At 42.3% G+C, this 23,670-nt stretch overlaps 1 protein-coding gene across 1 annotated transcript in view; it reads right to left on the minus strand.

Annotated features, from left to right (window-relative positions):
- LOC145717041 (uncharacterized) overlaps positions 1–23,670 on the minus strand; it is a 199,117-nt gene that overhangs the window by 96,492 nt on the left and 78,955 nt on the right. Inside the window, exon 7 of the mRNA XM_081803068.1 lies at positions 10,194–10,259. Coding sequence (XP_081659194.1) covers positions 10,194–10,259 — 66 coding nt within the window. The remainder of the gene's footprint in view (positions 1–10,193; positions 10,260–23,670) is intronic.

Consider the following 23,670-nt stretch of genomic DNA (forward strand, 5'->3'; position numbering starts at 1 on the left):
GAATGGATAAAGAAGATGTGGTCCATATATACAATGGAATATTACTCAGCCATCAGAAAGGATGAATACCCAACTTTTACATCAACATGGATGGGACTGGAGGAGATTATGCTAAGTGAAATAAGTCAAGCAGAGAAAGTCAATTATCATATGGTTTCACTTATTTGTGGAACATAAGGAATAACATGGAGGACATTAGAAGGAAGGGAAAAATGAAGGGAGGGAAATCAGAGGGAGAGATGAACCATAAGAGACTATGGTCTCTGAGAAACAAACAGGGTTTTAGAGGGGAGGGGGGTGGGGGAATGGGTTAGCCTGGTGATGGGTATTAAGAAGGGCACGTATTGCATGGAGCACTGGGTGTTATACGAAAACAATGGATCATGGATCACTACATCAAAAACTAATGATGTATTGTATGGTGACTAACATAACATAATAAAAAAAAAAGTCAGTGAGTCTTCTGCAAGCTAAAAGTGAAAGGGACAGATACGATATGCAGAAGGGGAAGTTTTTTTCAAATTTCTGATTATTTCAAAAGTGGATTGTAAAGTCTCTCTTGAGATTAGTTACTTTTCTGGTTTAGAATTATTGAGGCGCAGGTATGGTTCTAAAACATGTTCAGAATAGGCTGCATTAGGCTCTTAGAGGTCTCAGTGTCACTCAGCGGGCAAATTTGAATAGAATGCTTGAGGCTTCGTGAAATTTTTATTTAACGTTTTTGCTGGAGTAAAACAGTACACAGTTTATAACAGTCTAGTCTTCACACAGAAAGTGGCCATAGTTCAAGGTCAGAAGTCAGTCCAAGGTGACAAGCAACAACCAGGGCGAATGTTTCAGTGTTCCTGAGAAACCCCCAAGGCACCCTGCAGAGGCTTACTTGGTAGAACATTAGGGGCTCAGATGATGGCTATTTGGAGAGAGACTTCTGAACTCGGAGCAACTAGGGCTACCAGGGTTTCTGAATGTCACCCCCAAATTAAAATTGCCTTGAAACCTAGTTCTTCCCTATAATTAGTAACATTGGCTCTTAACCTTTGTATCAGTTGAAGTCAGGGAAAATACCACATCAGAATTAAAGGTGGGAAACTGGATCTATTCTGCACAAAGACAATCATGCTCTGAGTTATACACCAAAACCCACAGTTTTGTCTACTTAAGCAATGCAAGCCTTCTGCGATCTTTTAAAGAAATATTATCATTTCCTTTCCATGAAAAATTACTAGAGGTATTGTTCATTTTTTTTTTCAATACAATTGAAATCGTACATGGTAGGGAAGTTTTTAATTAGTCCGTTCTGAGCAGGAACTGTGTGTGCTCACTGCAGTAGGAGTCTAATAAATTACTTCATAATCTCAACCGGAGGCTTTGTGTTGGAAAATACTCATTAGTTTGCACCAGCAGCCAGCGGCTTCCTGTGAAAGGTCTCAGAAACATGCTGCAGTAGGTGTAGAGCAAGTTGCTTGAGCAGAACTTCTGAGGCAGTGAAAACAAACAGGCCTGCATGGTGAGAGAAGCCATGCAGATCTGAGCTTCAGTGTCTGGGGACAAAAGAACCTCTGGAAATTGCATGCCAGCCCCTTCTGCCCAGTCCACACTTCCCTGCTCATATAGCTCTTCTCCCACCCCCCAATCAAAAGCTTGCCTGCTTGCTTTCAGCTCTTCCCAATATATATATATATATATTTAGTGTGGAGAGATCAAATGCTTGGAAATACTTGTCCCAAACTAGTAAGGCAACGCATATACTGTTCGGTTGAGATACATACATATGTACATATACACACACACCAGTGGGCAAAATGTTATTAGCCCAGCTGGTAAGAATAGTTCCTTTCAGGGGGAGCATAGGATTTGATATGTTAGTCACTTGGAGGAAAGGTTGAGACCCCAAGAGGCATGTTCTTAAAATAAAAGATGTTCCCTAAATTGCTTTCTAAGGAGAGAGTGTCTTGCTGATCTCAGCGTTCTAACATTGTTGCACTCTGGTGGTTTGGTAAAGAAGTTTGGGTGATTGCTGGGGTAGAACTGTTGTGCAATATGCAGTCAAATGCTCTACGGCTGAGCTATACCCCCATGTTCTGCAATATGAAGAGGTGAAAATTTGAAACTGGGGGTGGAGGGTTCAGGGAGAGAACCAAGAAAGCCAGGCTTTGTAAGCAAGAAAGGAAAGAAGGAAAAATGTACTTCTTAGCAGAGCAGGAGAGGTGAATGTCTAAGGGGATTTTGAAGTTATTTGCTGTAGCATATACATAATAAACTCCTCCCTCCATTTGCCCTAGAAAACAGTTTCCCAGAAGCAGACCCTGAGGCTAGGATTCCTATGCAAGGGGCTTATTAAGGAGGTGCTGCCAAGGGAGCTCAAGAAGGGAGCAGGAAAAATGAGATAGAGAAGAGGGAAAAGTCAAGCTAAAATACAATCCAGGCAAAACCCATCAGCCTGATCCCACAGGGGAACTTTGGAGCGTAAGTACTGGTGGTAAGGGAGAGGGGCTCTCACACTCCTGCACCTGTCAGTCATTGGTCAAGGGTGGGGTGGAGGAAGGGGATCAATTCGCAAGCACTTTGGCTCTGTTATGGAGGACAGTGCTCACTGAGGAAGAGTTGTACGAGGTGTTGCGTGCAAGAAGCCAAAGGGGTAGGGAAGGCAGAGCACAAAATGGTAAAAGTGGATCTGAGGAGATCTGATAGAGCACTGATAGTGTCCACTACATAAATCTATAATAAAGTCTACATTTGCTCACCACTGATTGTGTAGGAGTCCATTTTTTGTGGTAATAAAAGAAATAAACCTGACATATGCGTTCAGGTCAAAAGCTTCAGGGAGTAGAAGCAGAGACTGTCCTTGTAGGTGCAGAGAACGAGGAACACCTGACATCTAACTCTGTAGGCTTTTGGAACCAACCTCACAATTGCATCCAAATATATATTAATGTATACTCATGAAGCTATATTACTGATGCTAGATTGAGATGCAATTCCTGTTATCAAAATGGGATCTATATATGGGAGGTACATGTATTCACATCTCTAATCATCTCTGCTAGTAAAATGTCCATAACTCCTGCTTGCCCACCTCACACAGTCTGATGCCAGCCTCTCGCTCCAGTTTCATCTCAGCCCAACTCCTGCCATGAGTCGCCCCTCATCCACATTCCATGCTGCCCTCGCACAGTAGCCACAACTAAACTAAACCTTCACATGCACCAGGCACTGAGCCAGTATGGGTCATGGGTGTCACTTAATCTTAACTCCATGCCTTAGATGTTATTTTATTTCACAAGTGAGAAAACTGCATCTTGATGAGGCAAAGTCCAAGTTCTCTAAATGGGTAAGGGGTGGGGCTGCATTTCGACCTAGGACCTGGCGACTGAAGAGTTAGTGCTTTTCGCTGCCATGCTCCTTTCTCCACGGACATTGTCTCCCCTTCTAAAGCCTTTTCCCCACTTCAGAAAGTCCATGCCCTACCATCTTCCAAGAGCCAGTGCCCATGCTAACTCCTCCACAAAACCTTTTAAATTAGGCAGGATTCTTGGAGGGAAGGGATAGAAATCCAATACACAAGAAAGGGAAATTATTGGCTTGAGCATTTGGGAAAAATACTGGAGTGGTCTACATGTTCAAAGGGATTGCCATAGGAACCAGGGTTTAATAGGGACTTAATGCAGCTAGAATCTTCTTTCTACCTCTATCATTCTTCAGCAATATGAGATACCTCTCTCTCTCATCATCCATTTATCAACCCAGAAAGGGACCTGATTGGCCCTATTTGGGTCATGTGCTTAACCCCTGCCTCAATCTCAGAGTCCAAGGGAATGGATTATTATGATCAGCGAGACCACGGACACTGGATTGTTACATGAGGAAGGGGGTGGCAGAAAACCACTCTGGCCAGTTCATAGCAATCGCTCCTACAGTTCATTAAACCATCTATGAAGATCCAGAGAGAATTACTCTGTTCTACTTTCTCTGGCATAAAACAACCATTTTATCATGCTCACAGACTCTATGGGTCAGGAATCTGGATGGGACACAGCAGGGATAGCTTGTCTCTGTTCTACAGCGTCTCTTAGATGAAAGACTTGAAGACAGGGGTTAGAATCATCTGAAGGGTCATTCATTCACATGAGTGGCAGCTGAAGATGGCACTCAGCTTGGGGCTCAGTTCCTTTCCATGTGGCCTCTCCATGTGGTCTGTGTGAGATGGTTTGGGTTTTCTCACAGCAAGGTGGCTGGGTTCTAAAGCTGAGCATCCTGTGAGAGAAAGCCATGTGGGAACTGTACTGCCTTTTCTAACTTAGCTTCAACCTGCTGCATTGAATTTGTTGGAGCCTCACAAGCTTGCCCAGATTCAAGCGGGTTGGGGCAAGGGTGGGAAAGAGAATCCACCCCTTGATAAGGTATAGCAAAATTCTGGAAGAGAATGTGGGACCAGAAATATTGCTGTAGACATTTTTGGAAAATACAGACTGTCACACATTTTTCCCTGTGAATTTTCTTTATGTTTGTCATATCTCCCCTAAATTATCGTGAGCTCTGTGAGATATTCATCTTTGTATTTCCGTGCAATGCCTTGAGCAAGACCTTACACACAATAGGTCTTCAAAATATGTTAATTAGCTAAATATCTCTAACCTAATGGCATTACAATTTTTCCACCAACTAACTGTGTGACTGTGAGAAATTTATGCAACATCTCTGAGACTCCGTTTACAAACTGAGAAAGTTTAACTAAAGTTGTGGTTTCTAAACATTCTGGTTTAGCAGCAAGTTACAAATCATTTTCTTCAAATTACATCTAATGCAGAATTCCAGTATGTAAAACAGATTGGGGGGGAGCCAGATGTGGATAAGAGGGAACCCTGGTGCACTGTTGGTGGTAATATGAATCAATACAACCACTATAAGAAACAGTATGGGGATTCCTCAAAAAAATCAAAAGAACTACCATATGATGATCCAGCAATCCCACTGTGGGTATATATCCAATGGAAATGGAGACAAGATCTTGAAGAGATACCTGCACTCCCATGTCCACTGTAGCTCTATTCACAATACCCAAGATATGGAAATAACCTAAGTGTATGTCAACAGATGAGTGGATAAAGATGTTGTATGTGTATGCAGTGGACTATTATTCAACCATGAGAAAGAAGGAAATCCTCAACCTCCTCGCCATCACCACTCTCCCATTCCACTTGGTTCTTCACACAGAACTGACCCCAGTTCCCATCTCTAAAGATGAAAATGTGACCCAGACCTGCCCAAGCAGAGTCATCAAGATTGGTTTGAAAATGAGTGTGACCCATTTAGGGTCAGTGAGACTCAATTCTAAGACTTTTTACTGAAAATATCAGGAAGGAAGATGCTCTTTGTTCTGGGATTGCTCCCCCAGTAGAATAAAAGCCTAAAGCTGCTGTTAGCCATCTTTGCTGCTTTATGGGAGAGAGTCTAACTGACAATAAAGCTCTAAAACAGAGATAAGATGAACTGAGAGACAAGAATGAGAAAAGCAGGGCGCCTGGGTGGCTCAGTCGTTAAGCGTCTGCCTTCGGCTCAGGTCATGATCCCAGAGTCCTGGGATCGAGTCCCGCATAGGGCTCCCTGCTCGGCGGGAAGCCTGCTTCTCCCTCTCCCACTCCCCCTTCTTGTGTTCCCTCTCTCACTGTCTCTCTCTCTCTGTCAAGTAAATAAATAAAATCTTAAAAAAAGAATGAGAAAAGCAGGGAAGTGGTGAGTTGATAACATTATTTGAGCATCTGGATCCAGGCATACCTGTTGCTAATATTAACCCTGGATTGTTCCAGACAGTTTGTTTTGCCCCACTTCTGAATGAAAGAATTAGAGCAAATACACAGAACTGAAGGTTCTATGGAACACAGTTTGAAAACCACTGCAGGAGATCATCTTTCAGGTCCCTTGCCCTTCACGAACCACTGAAGGTATAGACCTTTCAGCTTTTCATCGTTGGTCACTAGAGCACCATAGCACTGGAAATGCACTGGTTTCTTGGAAATTACAGAATATCTGATGGCCATGAGGACACCAGGAAAATGCCTGTGGATGGATACAAGACTCCCTTATGATACCATCTGACATTTGCTCTAAGGCAACCCAGACTTTCTGTTTCTAGGATTGAACTTAGTAAAGCTTGGAAGCTTTTAATCATACATAAATTCTATATTAAAAAGCCGTGGGGGCGCCTGGGTGGCTCAGTCGTTGAGCGTCTGCCTTCGGCTCAGGTCGTGATCCCAGGGTCCTGGGATCGAGCCCCGCATCGGGCTCCCTGCTCCGCAGGAAGCCTGCTTCTCCCTCTCCCACTCCCGCTGCTTCTGTTCCCTCTCTCGCTGTGTCTCTCTGTCAAATAAATAAATAAAATCTTTGAAAAAAAAAAAAGCCGTATGTGAGGGGTGCCTGACTGACTCAGTCAGAGGAGCATGCAACTCTTGATCTCTGGGTCGTGAGTTCAAGCCGCTCCTTGGGCAAAGAGATTACATACATACATACAAACATACATACATACATAAATAGCCATATGTCTTCTGTAGGAAAAACCACATTAATGGATCTTTAAAATTTTTGTTAATTGTGGAGTCAGGAGAGCAGACTGTTAAAGGCCCATTTTGGCAGAAGAAAAGGAAGAGACTGACCAACCAAATCTGATTGGCTAAGTGTGCTGGTTTCTGCCATGCCTTTAGCAAAGCCCTGTTCACTCATCTACGGAGGAGTGGTGGTGGTCTCTCCCACACGCTCCTAGACATGCTTTAGGGGTTAAAAGCAAAACCTGGTGATTTTTAGCTCTTCTATTAAGACTCCTGAAATATCTCTTTGAATTTTTCTGTACCCTGCAGGGGGCCATTTATAGATCTATATCAAGAATACGGAACCACCTCAAAACCACGAATGAATCTCACAACGTAGTCAATGTTGACCACTGTAGGATCTGATGTCTTTGGCAAAGGATGTTATTCCAGCCTATCTCAGGGCCCAAAAGAGTCCTGGTGCTGAGTCAAGTTGGATGCTTTGCCTCTGCATGATACTGTCTCTATTCATTTTCCTGTAGTTATTTCAAAGAGATTTCATAATACAGGAGAATTACCACAAAGATGATTTCTAAATGGTATTCAAATAGGAACCCCTACTCTTTTTCCATGCTTTTCTTAAGTCACCTTTGAACCTTTCCTATTTGCAAATGGTATTGCGGAAACATCTGTGTTTTGTTTTTTTTTTGGAAACATCTGTGTTTTAAGTTGAGTCCCTATCATTTGCAGGAATTCCTCTCTCTTTTTTCTCTGCTGCCTCATCCTGCCTGGAGTCAGACTTGGTTATGTCACCATCATTTTCAGGAAGGCAGACAATGCTGCCAGAGGCTCAGGATTATGACTTTCCCATACAGAACAATATCATTTTCAGGGCAATTTCTCTTAGAAATATATACCTCAAAGTGAACACGAGGAGGTGGTGATGAGACAAGAGAGGGGTCTGGAGGCTTAGCTTCAGGGGTCTCCTATAGAGGACCCTCTTGCTCATGAAAAGAGACTAGGCAGGGCCCCACACATAGCAGGTACTTCATAAGTGCCAAATGAATGAATGAATCAGTGACTAGAAGAGTGGCATAAAACATGCAATTTCACCCATTTCAGTGAATTCACATAGGAGTCCAATAGTGGAAGAGGGAGAAATGATATGTGATCACCTACTGTCCCTGGGGGATAAACTTGAGGATACAGAAATACTTTCCTAAAGATTATTTTCCTAGATTCTTACCATACTGATGCTTAGAATCAAGGAACATCAAAATTGGAAAGGACCTTACACGCAAAAATTCTTCTAAAAAATTCTTCTAGGGGTGCCTGGGTGGCTCAGATGGTTAAGCGTCTGCCTTCAGCTCGGGTCATGATCCCAGGGTCCTGGGATTGAGTCCCACATTGGGCTCCCTGCTCCGCGGGAGGCCTGCTTCTCCCTCTCCCACTCCCCCTGCTGTGTTCCCTCTCTCACTGTCTCTCTCTGTGTGTCAAATAAATAAATAAAATCTTTAAATAAATAAATAAATAATTCTTCTAAAAGTCTATAATTGGCCCTGAAGATCTCCAAACTGAGAGTTTCTGAGCATATTGTGGAATATTAAGAGGTGTTATTTGGAGTAAGAAATACAAGTTTTGAAACAAGTTTTGGAAGCAACATGGTAAACAGAAGTAAATAGGCATCTTTACTGCGGGGTTCTCATAGTCTTTTTTTTTTTGTATAAACAGTATTTGTTTATCATTAATAAAGTGGAGGTCTGCATCTTCCCTCCCCTCCAGCACATCTTGTCTCTCTCATAGTCTTTATTGGCTATTGTTTATTGTAAATCTCCAAGGGGCAATATAGTGGACAATGTTCATCAAACATTTTTAACACAGAATCCCTTTTTTTTAGTTTCTCCTATTACTATTACAAGGGCCTTTGATACATGCTTTTGGAAACGCTGTCCTAGAACAAAGTTCTGATTGTATTTCTCCTATGGCTATATTCAGCACAAGGGAGAATCTATTCTCGTCCCCTTCTTTTTCAAGCTCTTTTCTTCCCAATAATGTAGTCCTAAAACTGTATTAAAATATCGTAGCTCTCCCTAAGTTATTTAATGAAATATGAATAAAAATACCAACAGTTTTTTTAACTAGTAAAGATGAGTCTCATGTTCAGATGGAAGAACAAACAAAAACAACGAGATAAAGAAGGAATACAGGTTGTTACCATCAGATGTCAAAACATATTATAAAGATATAATAAAACTGTGTTAATAATTGCACATGTCACATCAACAGATAATAGTGGAACAGAATAGAAAGAAATGCACCAAATGTCCACAGGCACTTGAAATCAGTTGGGAAATGGTAAGCACTGCAATTTTTAGAGTTAGAACACTGACTAGCCATTAAGACAAAAATAAAATCAGATCCATAGTTAACATCTTACGCCAGACTAAATTCCAAATGTTCTTAATGGACAAAAGATTTAAGTGTAACAAATGAAATCATAAAGCACTGAAAGAAATTATGGCAGAATTTGTTTTATATCTTAGAGTGTGAAAGACCTAATTATAATAAAAACCCAAAAGCCGTGAAAGAAATGAATGGAAAATCTGACTACAAAAAAAATATCAAAGGTTCTACATGGCAAAACCCAACATCAACAAAGCCAACAAACTGGGAAAAATTTTGCAACTCATATCACAGAGGAAGACTCAATTCCCTAGTATGGATGAGCTCCTACAGATCAATAAGAAAAAAGGACTAAAAACTGCCATAGAAAGGATATGATTATTCCACAAGGAAGGAAATACACATCTGCCATAGAAAGGATATAATCATTCCACAGGGAAGGAAATATACATCTCTTAAAACATCGGAAAAAACAATCAACCTCATTCATAATAAGAGAGACTCAATATAAACTATAGTGAGATATCATTTGTCATAGTATGTATAGTAAACCACTCTGTGTAGAGGAAAAGATTAGAGGGGAGAATATGCTAAGTCCCGGTATATTCATAAAATACATCTGCAGGTTTGCCTGAGAAAATCCTAACACTGTCGTCTGTAGGGAAATTTGGTAGTTGAGAGACAAGGAGAGAAGGGAGACTTCACTGTCTTTTCTTTTGTAAAGCTTTAGAATTTTGAATCATGAATGACTTTGAAACGTGAAAAACCTAAGAAATAAAGTTGGATCTAAGAAAATCTATTTTTATTTTCTTTCCACTACATCAGTTGGCTCAGCTATGGCTGGCCTCTGCCACTGCCCTCCTCTGGTTTCCAAGAGTCCTTTAAGAACTGCAAGGGCTGCTCAAAGTCTTCATAATACCCAGGGCTGGTTTCATAGCTCATGAAATGAAAGTTGTCCTCAGAACATTGCCACATGATTTCAGAACACATTTTAATGTGATGTTTCTGACAGAGCAGCTGTGGCTTCACTTAGCAGAATATTTGAGCATTTTAGTCTAAATACGGCAGTTGGGTTCCTAGAATAAAAGGTGGTGAAGGGATGGAAATATGAAACCGTGGAAAGAGACTGATTCTCTAGGTGGCACATATTAAATTTCAGAACTGCAAATTTTACTTTTACATTATTCTCCTGATTAGATTTTATAACATAAGTAATATTTACCTCAACTCAAATACATAGATATACATGTTTTGCTTTTTGTCTCTTACCTTTCAACTGATAAAATCTGATTATTTTCCTCACAGCACTGGGTGAAGAGTTGTAGGATGTTACAGCTAGAAGAAACCAGAAAGATCCTTTAATGGTGTTGTTCGGCATAAATAATCTGTTTGCTAGGTATCAAGGGAATATCAGGTGACCTCCTTCCCTCTGCATTTGAACCCATTGCCCATTTCTGGTAAGATGCAATACAACAGTCCATTTCAGACTCTGAAAAGACATGTGGGGTCATGATAGCTTCTACTAACATATATTAATCTTCCTGGCAGGGTGGTAAGGAGAACTAAGGGGAGCCTCAGAATAGCAGAGTTAAACAGGCTTAGGAAATAACATGAGAGCCTACCAGGATCATGGCAGCAAGTAATTCAAACTCAGTTCAAACAAACGAACAAAGTTACAATGATTTATACGGGTTATGCCTCCCTCCACTTTACACAATCACGTTGTAGTTCAACCTTCTCCCATTTTAAAAAGCAAAACACATCCTTTAACAACCATTCTCATCTCCCAGTCCAACCCCCTTGCACAACCATAATAATCCCAATCTTTAAGCAGCAAGGAACCAAAACAGAAAGAAGAATTAAAGCTGCAAGCACAAGCTTTGCTCCCAATGTGAAGGAAACACATCCAATCACTCTTCTTGTGGACATCTCACATCTCATGCTATTTAATACCTGCCTTTGACATTGAACGTGTCCTCAGATGGATCCAGACTTTCCTGACATTTTAAAACATATCAAATGGGCCCATATCAACTATGGAATTTCTTCTTTTAGCCAATGTTCACATCTCATTTGTATATCACAATTGTTTGAGAAAAGAATCTGCAAATAAAACCAGTTTGGAATCCACTACCTAGACTGTACAAGCACTATAAATGGAAGGAAGATAATGACAGAATGGCCCCACCCACAGAGAGGGTCATGTGGGACTTTAGAGAGCTCTAAGCCCTGAGGACGGAAGAATACAACCTGCTGAGGGTTCGAGATAGTTGTTGACTGCATGTCCCCTACTCTCACCACTACCACCACCACCCCCCCATTGAGTCTCCCCTCAAGTATTTGAAGTATTCCCAATACGATGAACCACTGTTAATACTGATGAGAATTCTATTCTCTTGTTCTCTTGTTCCCAGGTAAAGGATCTTCCCTAAAGGAAGCCATTTTGGAGCAAATACTGCCAGTTCTCTCCCACCTTAGTCTAGTTCCTCTATATGGGAGAGTCACTTATCTGACTAATGAGATGGGGAGATCCTGACTTCCACTGGTTCACATTCGCCAGAGAGTGGGGGCCTGAGTTAGATGAGAACAGTGCTGGCCTTTACCTTCTTGTTTTCTCTGACTGCTTCAGACTTGCTCAGAGCCCATGCACGGTGGATACCTGTGTTTCTGATCTGCATTCAGGAAGCAACAAGGTGCATCTCTCTCTGTCTCAGGCTCCAGCGTTCCAACTTGCCTCTCTCACTCTGCTCTTTTCTTTTTCTGGGGTGCTCTCTCTTTCTCTTGCATTTGACAAGATATGAAGTAGGCTCCCTTCAGCAGCTGGCAGGTTATGTGGGCCTGGAGTTCTTTGTGTAGACATCCTTTCCCTCAAATGAGTCCCCAGGTCTAGGCTGAGGTGGAAGGGAAGTAGTAGGAAATCTCACTCTGCCCCAAGTCCAAGCTATATTCTCCAACGTAATAGATTAGAAGTCCTTTATCTTGGACAATATATCTGATATTACACTTTAAGTCTCATTTGTCTTTTAGTGTCTATTTCTAGAATTGTTAGAATGCAAAATGGAAAAGAGGTCGGGATCCCAAAAATCTCCAACACTCACCATAGGGTTCAAGCAGTCATGGGATCCTTCTGCCTTATATGGATCATGGTGCTCACCTGTCCATCTAGCAAGGGTATATGGGTATATTAACTGCCCCAGAGTTACTGGAAAGAGAAAAATTATGGTCACTGTATTACAGCTTAGTGCTTCCAGCAGGAGGCCTCTGTATCAATGGCCTAAACTGGGAAGAAGGTAGGCATTGGAGTCAGCCAAACTTCAGCTTCAATTTTAACTCTTCTACCTATTCATTCTATAACTCTGGACAAGTTACTTAAGTTCTCTGATCCCCTGTTTCGTCATCAACAAATGGGAATGATAATTATTTTCCTGTCAGTTTTTTGTGAATAAAATTAAATGGAATCATATACATTATGATAGCATATAAATTAAATCAAATCATATACATTAAGTGCTTAGCACATAGCCAGTGCCTCCAAAATTGAGCCTATTAATATTTCTGTGTAGCTGTAACTGGTAACCCAAGGGCTTCTCCTTGGATCTACTTGGCTATACTAACTCCAGTAGTAATACATGCAATCTCACATACAGAGCTGCAACCCTGGAAGGCCCAGCCTCTACTTGCTAAGCATCCCCATAAAGAAGAGTGTATCTGGTGGCAGCAGGGGGTGGGAGAATGGGGCACATAAGCTTTGAATCTGTGGGTCCTTGGGTGGTGGTGAAGCTCCTGAGAGAGCCTGGCACAGTGAGGAGGGGTTGCTAAGCCAGGGACAGCCTTTGGCAACGGTGTCAAGGAAGAAGAACAGCTGGGGGGAGTGGCGCTGGCAGCCATGAGGTGTGGGAGGGTAGGTTGGCCATTGCTAAGGCGCCAACAGCAATTTCTGGAGCAGTTCTGGCATGGCCTATTTGCCAGCTAAGGCTGTGCTTCTGAGGCAGCTCAGCATGGCCTTGGCCTGGACCCTCCTGCAGATGGCAACAGCTACAGCAGTGAGATCCTGAACTACTTCAGGAGCAGCGATGGGTACCAGCGATATGACTTCTGTCTGTGTGCACCTCAGGGATGACAGCTCAGGGACGTGGGTGTGGTTAGTGATGGTCAGCAGCCTCATAGTTTGTTTCACGAGTGTATTTGCTTTTTTAGGGCTGCTGTAACAAAGTACCACAAACAGGGTGGCTTAAACAACAAAAATGTATTTCCTCACAGTTCTGGAGACTAAAAGTCCAAGATTAAGGTATCAGCATGGTTGTTTCCTTCTAAAAGCCAGAAGGAAAATCTGTTCCACGCCCCTCCTAGCTTCTGGTGGTGTGCTGTCAATCTTTGTTGTTTCTTGGCTTGTAGTTGCATTACCATGACCTGTGCCTTCATCATCACATGGCATTCTCCCTGTGTGTGTGTCTATTTCTGTGTCCAAATTTCCCCTTTTTATAAGGACATCTTGGATTAAGGCCCACCCTAATGGCCTTATTTTAACTTGATTACATCTATAAAGATCTTATTTGCAAATAAGGTCCTATTCTGAGGTACTGGGGGTTAAGAGTTCAACATATCTTTTAGAGGGACACAGTTCAACCCATAACAATAAGATAGCCTCAGAGGCAGCAATGGGTTCATTCTTGGAATGCTTGGGTACACTCTCTCCCCAATGGGATGGGAATGGAACCCCCAAGGATATAATGCTCTGGCCACAGACTTCCAAGCAGCATTTCCCACTTCCAGAGCTGAAAGGCCATCCATCATGATTGCCACCCCAACAACTCTCTGCCAGCACCCTTCCCCAGAACATCTTCCCCTCAGCAATTTTCCCCTTAGGAGCAGGGTGCTGTTCTAGCTCACTGCTCATCTTGTGAACACACAGGGGCCCATGAAGGAAGATGTGGATGAAGAGGCAAAGTTATGACTACTGAGGATACTCTGTAGGCAAAGGGCCAGTAACCGTTGCTGGAAAGAAAATCATTCGGAGGCCAGCCAAGTATCAATACATGGGTCAGACTCAGGAGTCAAGGCTGGTATGGAAATAATGGCATTTAAATGCCTGTGTGAGTCCTCTGGAAATCCTAGGACTAGTCCCCTGCTGTCTCTCTCCCTGATAAATAGGGACAAGATGCCAAGGTGACGCTAAAGGGATTCCTGACGAAACAGGGATTCAAGTTTCCAGGACTGGATAAAAGGCCTAGTCTTTTATGTCACTTGGACATCAAAGCTACACCCACAATGACACATCATCACCTGCTTGGTTTGTTAAAGGTATTTTCATCATGTCATCAGAGATTCTGAATTTGCTCTGCTGGCAAGTGGCTTGCAGACAAAGGTAAATAAAAATCTTTGTTTTCTGGATATCCATTACCAGTCTATCCATAAGCCAGGGAATTCTTCCTTCAAGTGATATCTTGAATTATGAAGAACCAGGTGAAGATGCCAGAGGCTACAGTAGAAACTGTTGAGAAGATGAAGCAGAAAGCAAGTCCACAGACTGAAACAGACATTCATGGGCCAGGGGCATAGGAGCCTGGCGCGGGGCTCAATCCCAGGACCCTGGGATCATGACCTGAGCCAAAGGCAGATGTTTAATGACTGAGCCACCCAGGTGCCCCAACCCAGGTGTGTTTACCAAAAGGAAAGTTGAAGCAGAAAAAGAGAATGTGCATGGTTTAGGGTAGGCAGGCCTCAGAGATGGGGTCAAAATCAGCAGAAATTTTTCCTCAGTGAGTCTCCTCAATCAGGTAAGTCATTCTTGCCAGAAGAGGAAAGTGAGGGGGAAGACACAGGCAGGGGCCTCCTCCCCAGGATTTCTGTCAGCAAATGCCTATTCTGTGGGCCAAGACAAAAGTGTGAGGAAACAGAGAATGGCAGCCCCCCTAACAACATAACAGTCATAATAGCTACATTGACTCAACTCCCACTGTGCACCAGGAGTTGTTCCATCTACTTTTGTACATTTAAACTTTGGAACAATCCTGTGAGGTAGGTCTAATTATCCCCATTTTACCAATGAGGAAATGGAGGACATGGAGAGGTTAAGTCACTTGCCAAGTTCAGGGAGTAACTGAATCACAGGGCTGGTTTGTCTGGCTGCAGAGTCTATACGTGTTCTGTCATACATAGCTAGTTATTCTTCTAAAGAACAGAGAGAGAAACAAAATTCCCAGAGAATTCAAACTCTGTGTGTGTGCGTGCGTGTGTGTGCGCGTGTGCGCACGAGTAGCAGGATGAGGATCTGTGCTTCATTCGGATTCTTCAAATGCTGCAATTCTTCTTTTAAATACCTACACATATACCCATAAAATACTGTCTTTCCACTAGATGAGGTACACAAAGTTGAGGCAGAGTAGTCTACCTGGATAATTGGAGTGATGTCCTGGGTATGGAAAAGTCCGTGATATCAAGTGATGGGCTAAGTCCTCCGAATGCCAGGAATTTACCCAACCAGAAGCCCATTAATATTGGTGGTTTTCCTCCTGCCTTTAGGGGCTGCAAAAGAAATGCCATTTTATATACACTTTCCCTGAAGTTTCCTAGAGTGTGAGAGCCTTGGCATTTGGATAGAGATTTCATCATCTGTGTCCCGGGCCAACTACAGTGGAATAGTTCAAACCTCCAGGCTGTGAAGGCTCCTTGTCAAGGATCTGTGGACACCCTGTTTTGCCAAGGGGCATGCTGTTTGCAAGTCAGCAAAAGGAAGGTTTCTGTATTTCTCAAATGTCCTAGTAGAAATAAAATCTCTGTGAAGAAGACCCTACCCAGGATGACTTGAGCCACACACTTGGCTTTCTCACAGAAGAATCAGCATGTATGGTATCTGTGTTCCTAACCATGTCATCCTAATGTAACTTGTGCATTTGACAAGACAGAAGGTAAAGAAAGAGCAAGAAGCAGCTCAGGATGCCTGGCCCCAGAGTTTAGGGGAAAGAGCTTAGGACCAGGATTCCACACTTTTTTGGCACTTGCCCCAAGTTCTGAAATCCATAATAATGCTTCAGTGAGCGGATGCAAGCTTGAATATGATTCAAGCATGAGTTGGAGACCAGGGAGGAGGCTTCCATCAAAACTATTTTTCTTCAGGAATCCTTCATAATGCCCCAGTTTCATGATGCCATTTTGGTGGAATTAAATTTCAAGCAGTTCAGAGTTATGGAATTGGTTACATTACGCTTCAGTTACAAGGCCAGTCACTACAGAGGCAAGCTTGTTAGGGACCCAAGAGGTAACCAGGGCATCAGCAGAAGGCAGGTTAGGAACTCCCAGCCTCTTGGTTCACAGTCTTGAGCATAAAGTGATTAAGCAGCAAGCCCTTCAGTTAGTCCTGGGTATGTCCTGTACTTTTTTATTTAATTCCAGATATTGTCTAAAAAAGTTGTAGAGGCTCCAGAGTAGGCTTTAACTTCTAGACTAGGGGCAGATCACTTTAATTCAGGCCTGCATTGCAGTTTTGCAAGGCCTGATCTATTTCTGGTTTGTTCTTACTCCATGGATATAATACTTGAAGATCCCAGCTAGCATCTTTGACTATCTATCAGGGTCTCTTCTCCTTGGAAGACCCTGAAATCTGATTTGTATCTCCCCAGCACTGTGAGAAAGCTCTACTGAGCAACTTCACCACTTTCCAATTAGTGAACGCCTCAAGGGGAGAAGTGGTTCAGATGGTCTCACTTCCCTGTAGGAGTTCAGCCTCTTGAGTTATTGCAGTCTTTGTAGCCTTAAACTCCCATTTTTATCCCCCCCTCCCCCACCGTGAGAAACTGATGTAAGCTCTGCTCGAATTCCCTGCCTCTTACAAGTCACTTGATGCTTCATTTCCCAGGCTATGCATCCTTGCTGCTTAAGAATCAAGAAGAGATGCCTTGAAGGGAAAAGCAGTTTAGAATATCAGGCTCACCTCAGGGAGTTTCCTTTCTATCCCGAATTTTCCCCAGTTCTGGCCATCTTCACATACCTCTCCAAAGCTTTCAAATACTGCTTTTTTATTCAGGTTCTCTAGTTTTTTTCAATGGGAAATTTGGTTGGCAATACACTAGTCTATCAATACCAGCATCCCAAAGTAAGTCTTTAACAATACAGTTCACAAGTGTTTTAAACTGTTGGATCCTGTAGAGCAAAGGTTCTTGAACTAGAGGATGGCAGAAGGAATTCTACAGACCCATGACATCCTGAAATTGTATGTAAAATTGTGTGAATGTGTGTAAATGTCTTTGAAGGGACACACGACCCCAAGAGTTAAGGACCACTGGTGTAGGGTATCTACAGATACTTAATTTGTACTAAATACAAATTTGTTTGTATTAAATAAACTTATAAATTACCTATGTTTAATATCTAATTTATTAAATACCTAATTTAATATAATACTGCCAAGGTCTTGTCCCAGAAAATGGTTCTCTATACCTAGTGTCTAAATACTTGATTTTAAGCCAATAAATATTTTTCTATTATAATGTTTCTTTTTCTACCATTCAGTAAAACCACTATAATAATGCCATAGACCTCTTTAGCATTTGAATGAAGCTCATTTCTAGAACTGCAGTCTAAATTTAGAGAAATCGACTCATAAGACTGAAGTTTTTCTTTAGGGCTGTCAGACATAATGATGGCCAACACAGGACTATCATGATGGTAGTCCTTTATGGCCCTGTGTTTCCTTTGTGAATCATGTAAAGGTTGTTTTCTCTTATAAATAAACTATGTTTTATTTTCACAGCTTAGGATAATAAATTTTTTGCATTATTACTGTGTATCCACTTGAAACTCATTGGACCTCTCCTTTTGGATAGACTCTTTAGAGATTTGTTGCAGAAAATATACTGCACACAAGTCTCTCTTCTTCTTTTTCACATGTTTGGAAATCACTGAATAAGATTAAGCTGTGGGATTGTGAGTCCACTGAGAATCAGCAGATTCACACAAAGGGCAGCCTGAAAACAAGCAGAAGATTTCCACAGACTGTGTCCTGAAGAAAGGTGCACTCTAGAGAACAAGGCTAAGAGTCGGACACATTTTTTCCTTAGGTCCTTGAAAGTATCAAAATGTTATAAAGTCTCATATCTCTTGCCTTGCTGTGACCAGTCTGCCTTCCGAGGGCCCCTGGCCTAGTCTAGGGCTCAGCTGGTAACTGGGGTCCTGCTGCCTTTGGACAGATTCACCTCCTCCCCACCCAGTTCCACCTCCCCCACTACAAAATGACTGCCTGCCCTCCCTAGACACCTTGCCACATTCAGACAACCTAACTAAAACCTCAAGGAATCTCATCCCTGACCAGGGATAAAAAGGGGACTCAACACCCAAAAAACAAATAATCCAGTCAAGAAATGGGCAGAAGACATGAACATGGCTAATAGACACATGAAAAAATGTTCAACATCACTAGCCATCAGGGAAATACAAATCAAAACCACAATGAGATACCACCTTACATCAGTTAGAATGGCCAAAATTAACAAGAGAGGAAACAACAAGTGTTGGCGAGGTTGTGGAGAAAGGGGAAGCCTCTTACACTGTTGGTGGGAATGCAAGCTGGTGAAGGCACTCTGGAAAACAGTATGGAGAGCCTCAAGATGGTAAAAATAGAGTTACCCTATGATGCAGCAATTGCACTACTAGGTATTTACCCCAAAGATACAGATGTAGTGAAAAGAAGGGGCACATGCATCCCAATGTTCATAGCAGCAATGTCCACAATAGCCAAACTGTGGAAGGAACCGAGATGCCCTTCAGCAGATGAATGGATAAAGAAGATGTGGTTCATATATACAATGGAATATTACTCAGCCATCACAAAGGATGAATACCCACCATTTGCATCGACATGGATGGAACTGGAGGGGTTTATGCTAAGTGAAATAAGTCGAGCAGAGAAAGGCAATTATCACGTGGTTTCACTCATATGTGGAACATAAGGAATAGCACGGAGGACCACAGGGGAAGGGAGGGAAAACTGAATGGGAAGAAATAAGAAAGGGAGACAAACCATGAGAGACTCTGGACTCTGGAAAACAAACTGAGGGTTACAGAAGGGAGGAGGGTAGGAGAATGTGGTAACCAGGTGATGGGTATTAAGGAGGACACGTGTTGGGATGAGCACTGGGTGTTATACACAGCTAATGAATCGTTGAACACTACAACAGAAACTTCTGATGTACTATATGCTGGCTAACTGAACATAATAAAAAAATTTTAAAAAGGGGGGGTGGAGCCAGAGAGCTACGGTGGCAGCACTGGGACATTATAGGTACTCAAAGAACATGTGAATGAAGGAAGGAAACAAATGAATGTGAGAAGAGGCCAAGGAGAAAGTGAAACTCAGGAGCTGGCTACTTGGACAGTGGCGCCTACTCCCCCAAGGCTTCCCTAAACTTTTTTCTACTAAAACCCCTTCAGGACTAGGTGAGTTCTCATCTTCTGGTTCAGTTTCCTTGTAAATGTCATGATCTCCTTGCCTCCTGGGTCTGGAAGAACTTCAGGATCCTAGTTTTCTGGGACTAGCTCTCAACTGTTCTCTTAGCTTGGATCCTATTCAGGGTTTACCCCGCCTGCTCAATAGCAATTCCAGATCTAGAATTCTGAAAACATTTCTTAAACACAAAATGCTTCTTGGAATTATACTAAATTCTCTAGGAGATTTCACTATGTAGTTTTTCCTTTATAGATCTGGATATAGACATTCAACATACATTTGGAGCCTGGAATAATAGAGACTAAATCTATATTTTAAAATCTATCCCTCTGGAAAAACATAATAAAATATATTCCTCTGGGACTACTCAGAGAAAATCATGGGGTGGCACTAGGCACTGGAGAGTTTAAGATGAATAAGATGTGAGGCTTATTTTTAAGAAATTAATGCTTTTATACCACAATAGAATTTGGTGGCAAGTGACAAATGGATTTTTTTTTTTTAACCTTATAGAACTGAATTGTTGAAATTCCTAGCCTGAAAGTCAACTAAAACCAGGAATAGAGTGCTACTAGGACATCTCAGGCTCTCTCTGTACATCAGCTTTCTTCTCTTAGTCTTCTCCAAGTCACTGGAAACATGACTGTTAGCAACATCCAAGCTCACATCACCCAGCTTTGTCACAATGCATGACCCAAAAAACAATCCCAGGAAAGGGTTCTGACTGACCCAGCTCGGGTCAAGTGCCCATTACCAGAAAAATCAGTAGGATAGGCAGATGGGTAGGTAGTATCCCTTGGCTCAGCTTGGATCAGATGTCTAGCTCTGGCTGTTGAGCAGTGACCAGAGGACTGAGAACTGTAAGAATGCGGCAGATCTCATTTAAATTGTATGTCTAAAATAACTCTTGGCAGATAAAACAACAAACATCCACTACTACTTCCATAGGACCATGTTCCTTTCACACTTAGAACATTCTAAGATAGGGGTATTTCCTAGAATCCTAGGGCTATTTATTTTTCAATGGGCTATAACATTTTTCAAATGTAGATGCCTCTGTTTGCAGAGGAAAACCTGGATCTTTTCACTGGGAAGACTCCTCTATTCTCTAAATTTGCTCATTATCTGTCTAGAACCCTCCCAGTCTAGGATGCTAACCACTGACTGGTCAAATCTCAGTTTTTTGGTCTTAGGAATGAAAATGTAAAAGCAAGTGTTCTTATCTCTGGTGGGCAAATTTCCCTCTTCAAGCCCCTAAGGTGTCCCATGGACTTTGATGCAGTGGCAGCCTATGAATGATAAGGAGATAGCAAATCTGATTTCTGGCCAGATGCCATTGGCTAGGTTACTTCTCTTAAGACTCAGGAACCCAATATTTGTACTTCACGGGTCACAGGTAGAATCATGGGAATGAGCCTGTATACTTGAGTTGTGAAATGCCATGCAGACACAGGATGGCTATTAATATAAGTCTACTTGTGGTCTTTTCTAGAGCTTTCCAGGCTAGCCAGTTGGCCTCCCAGGAGCTCCCTCCATTTTTAGGCCCCACACTGTCTGCTATGCCCATGGCTAACTTAAATCCCTGTGATCTTTGGGGTGGGCAGTCTCTTGCCCTTAATCTGAAGTGGGCTAAGCCTAGTCATGTCCACTGTTCCCATGCTGTAGGACTTGGTCCTATCTAGGAGCAGATACCATGCCATTTCAGGACTTGCTGCCTTAGAATGAGCAGGGAGTGGGAGGGTGAGGAGACAAAGGAAATGTTTCCCATCTGCTCAATCTGGAGGACACTGAGAGATCAAAATTTTGGCACAAAATGTTACCATAGGAGAATGACAATTTTTAATTTTTAGTAACAGAAAAAGCTCTAGACTACGAGGCAAGGGACCCAAGTTTTACTGTTGACTCAGCCGCTAACCAGCTATGTGAAATCTTGAGACTAATTTCACCCTCATTTCCTTGCCTGTAAAATAGAGTGATTGAATTCAGTAAATTGTATGTTCTCCTTCCAGCTCTAACATTTGATGATTTGGATGTCTGTGCACAGGAAGGTTTGGGGTAGCAGAGAAGAGGGATGTAGAAACTCTGCCTAGATCTATGGTTTCCAAGCTTGGCCATGGACCCCCTCAGAGAGAAGACACAGAATTTTTTTAAGTGGTTCTCAAATCCATATGTGAGCCAAACATCATCTACAGACTGAATAAAAAGTATTTCACACATATGTGTACTATTTTTAAATTTACATAGGTGTTACAGGGATTAATTAAATGCCAATTCATTTTAAAGGTAAGTGTTACTCATTTTAAAACTGTTTCAAACAACAAACACCAAGAGAACAACTACCATTATTCTTGGGGAATATTGTTTGTTTATTTGTTTGTTTATAAGAATCCTTCTTACAAAATGGAGAATCATTGATGAGGAGTAAAACTCAATAGTAGGGAGAGATTGTGTCTGGGATGTATTAACTGAACTACTGCCTTTTGATGGTGAGAAATTAAAGCTAACTTAACATTAGACAAAATTCTATTTAGCTTTTAAACCCTAGCCTCAACATCACCTCCTTTGTGAAGTCTCCTGGCTGGGTCACCATACTGCCCCATCCCAACAAGATTAGATATAATATCAGCCAGGGACCCAGTAAGAAATAATCACACACTCAAATAAAGATGATTTGACAAAGACTTGATAAAGAACGATTTACTCAGGGATGAGCAATTTATAGGGGAAATACAAGGGCTAGGGCAGTACCCGGGGTGCTAGAAGCAGGACTGTTACCACCAGTGGCATGACAAGCTAAGGGAGGTGTGGTTGTTGGAACTGGTAAGAGAGAGTCCTGAGGAGAGGGTGGCCTTGAGTGGAGCTGTGACTCTTGTTGGAGGGACGCAGCTGGCCCCAAACCACACTGTAGGGAGGACACCAGGGGAATAAATAACCCCACTCATTCTCCTTTCCCGATCCTTGTCATCTACTGCTCCCTGTAATGGACCACTGGAACCAGAAGCTGGACGACAATGGAGTCTGTTGATAGAGCTCATGAAGGTCAGCCTCCCAGGGCAAAGAAGGGCTGAAAGTGGACCTACAGGAGCATACAGAAGAGACCCCCACTCACTCTTTCTAACAGCACTCTGTACTTAACCTCTTTCTAGTACTTTCCGTATTCAGTGGTAATTATCTGTTGACATTTCCATCTCCCCCCTACACCATGGTTTCCCTAAGGGCGGGAACCATGTCCTGTTCACTTCCGCAGTGCCAAAACCAAACACAATGTAGATCCTTAAGAGATATTTGTTGAGTTTCAATTTGAGGCAATGGTTTTGAAAAACAAGTGCCATGTGGCTGGTATAGGTGGCATCTGCCGATGCTGCTGGGTGTTCCTGGGACCCGTGGGTCCTGGAACACATCTCCTTTCCCAGAGCACCGCATGAGATGAATGGAGAAAATCACACTATTCATGTGTTTGTGAAGCTGAGGCAGTGAAGGAATATGTCAAACCTCTTGACTGAAGCTTCTAATTTTAACACAAGTGACTAAATCTCTAACCTCATGGAACTGATCTGAATCTTCTCAGAGTTTCTGCAGGGCAACTTTCTTTTTATTTCGAAGTGTCTCCTATTAAATTACCCTGTCTTGTTTCCAGAATCACAGAACATGGGAGGGATTGGGGAAAGCACATGTGAGAAAGTCTTTGTGCCAAGATCTCTCAGATTCTGGAACAAGAAGGCCCTGCTTCAAAAACTGTTCCCATAAGATCCAATGCTCCAGAACCTCTGAGAGGTTGAGGGACAATGGGATTCTGTGGACAGAGCTCTGCTCATCACAGGTCTGTCTGATCACATTGACTGATGATTGGGCCTTCTTTTCCTAAACCTTTTTCCGCAGCATCAGGCTGAGAAACTTTGCTAATGGGATGCAGATTTCCAGGACAATGACTTTTCCCTTGTTTCCGCAGGGAATTTATTAAGCTCAGAGAAATGTGACAATGCCATGTAACCCAGGCCCCACAGCATCAGAGTATTAGCCAGTGGCCAGAAAATACAGAAGGAGACTCCAGATGCAAATTCTTTTCACAACTAGGTGAAGAGGGGCACAAGCTGTCTGCCCTTCTAAACAAAAGGGAAGAATCAGGCCCAAACCCGAGAAAAATCTGAGAAAAAAGTTCACAACTGCTTTGTTTGAGGCACTACGGAACCTACGTAGTTCAAACCCAGATGTCCATCTAAAATTAAGGTAGAAAAAAGGAAAACAGAAAGGTAACAACTGAAATTAATGAGATGAAAAAATTGCACTGGAGAAGATGAGCCAAGA

The sequence above is a fragment of the Leptonychotes weddellii genome, chromosome 14 (assembly GCF_054177405.1).
Source record: "Leptonychotes weddellii isolate Sample4059 chromosome 14, ASM5417740v2, whole genome shotgun sequence".
NCBI classification, from domain to species: domain Eukaryota; kingdom Metazoa; phylum Chordata; class Mammalia; order Carnivora; family Phocidae; genus Leptonychotes; species Leptonychotes weddellii.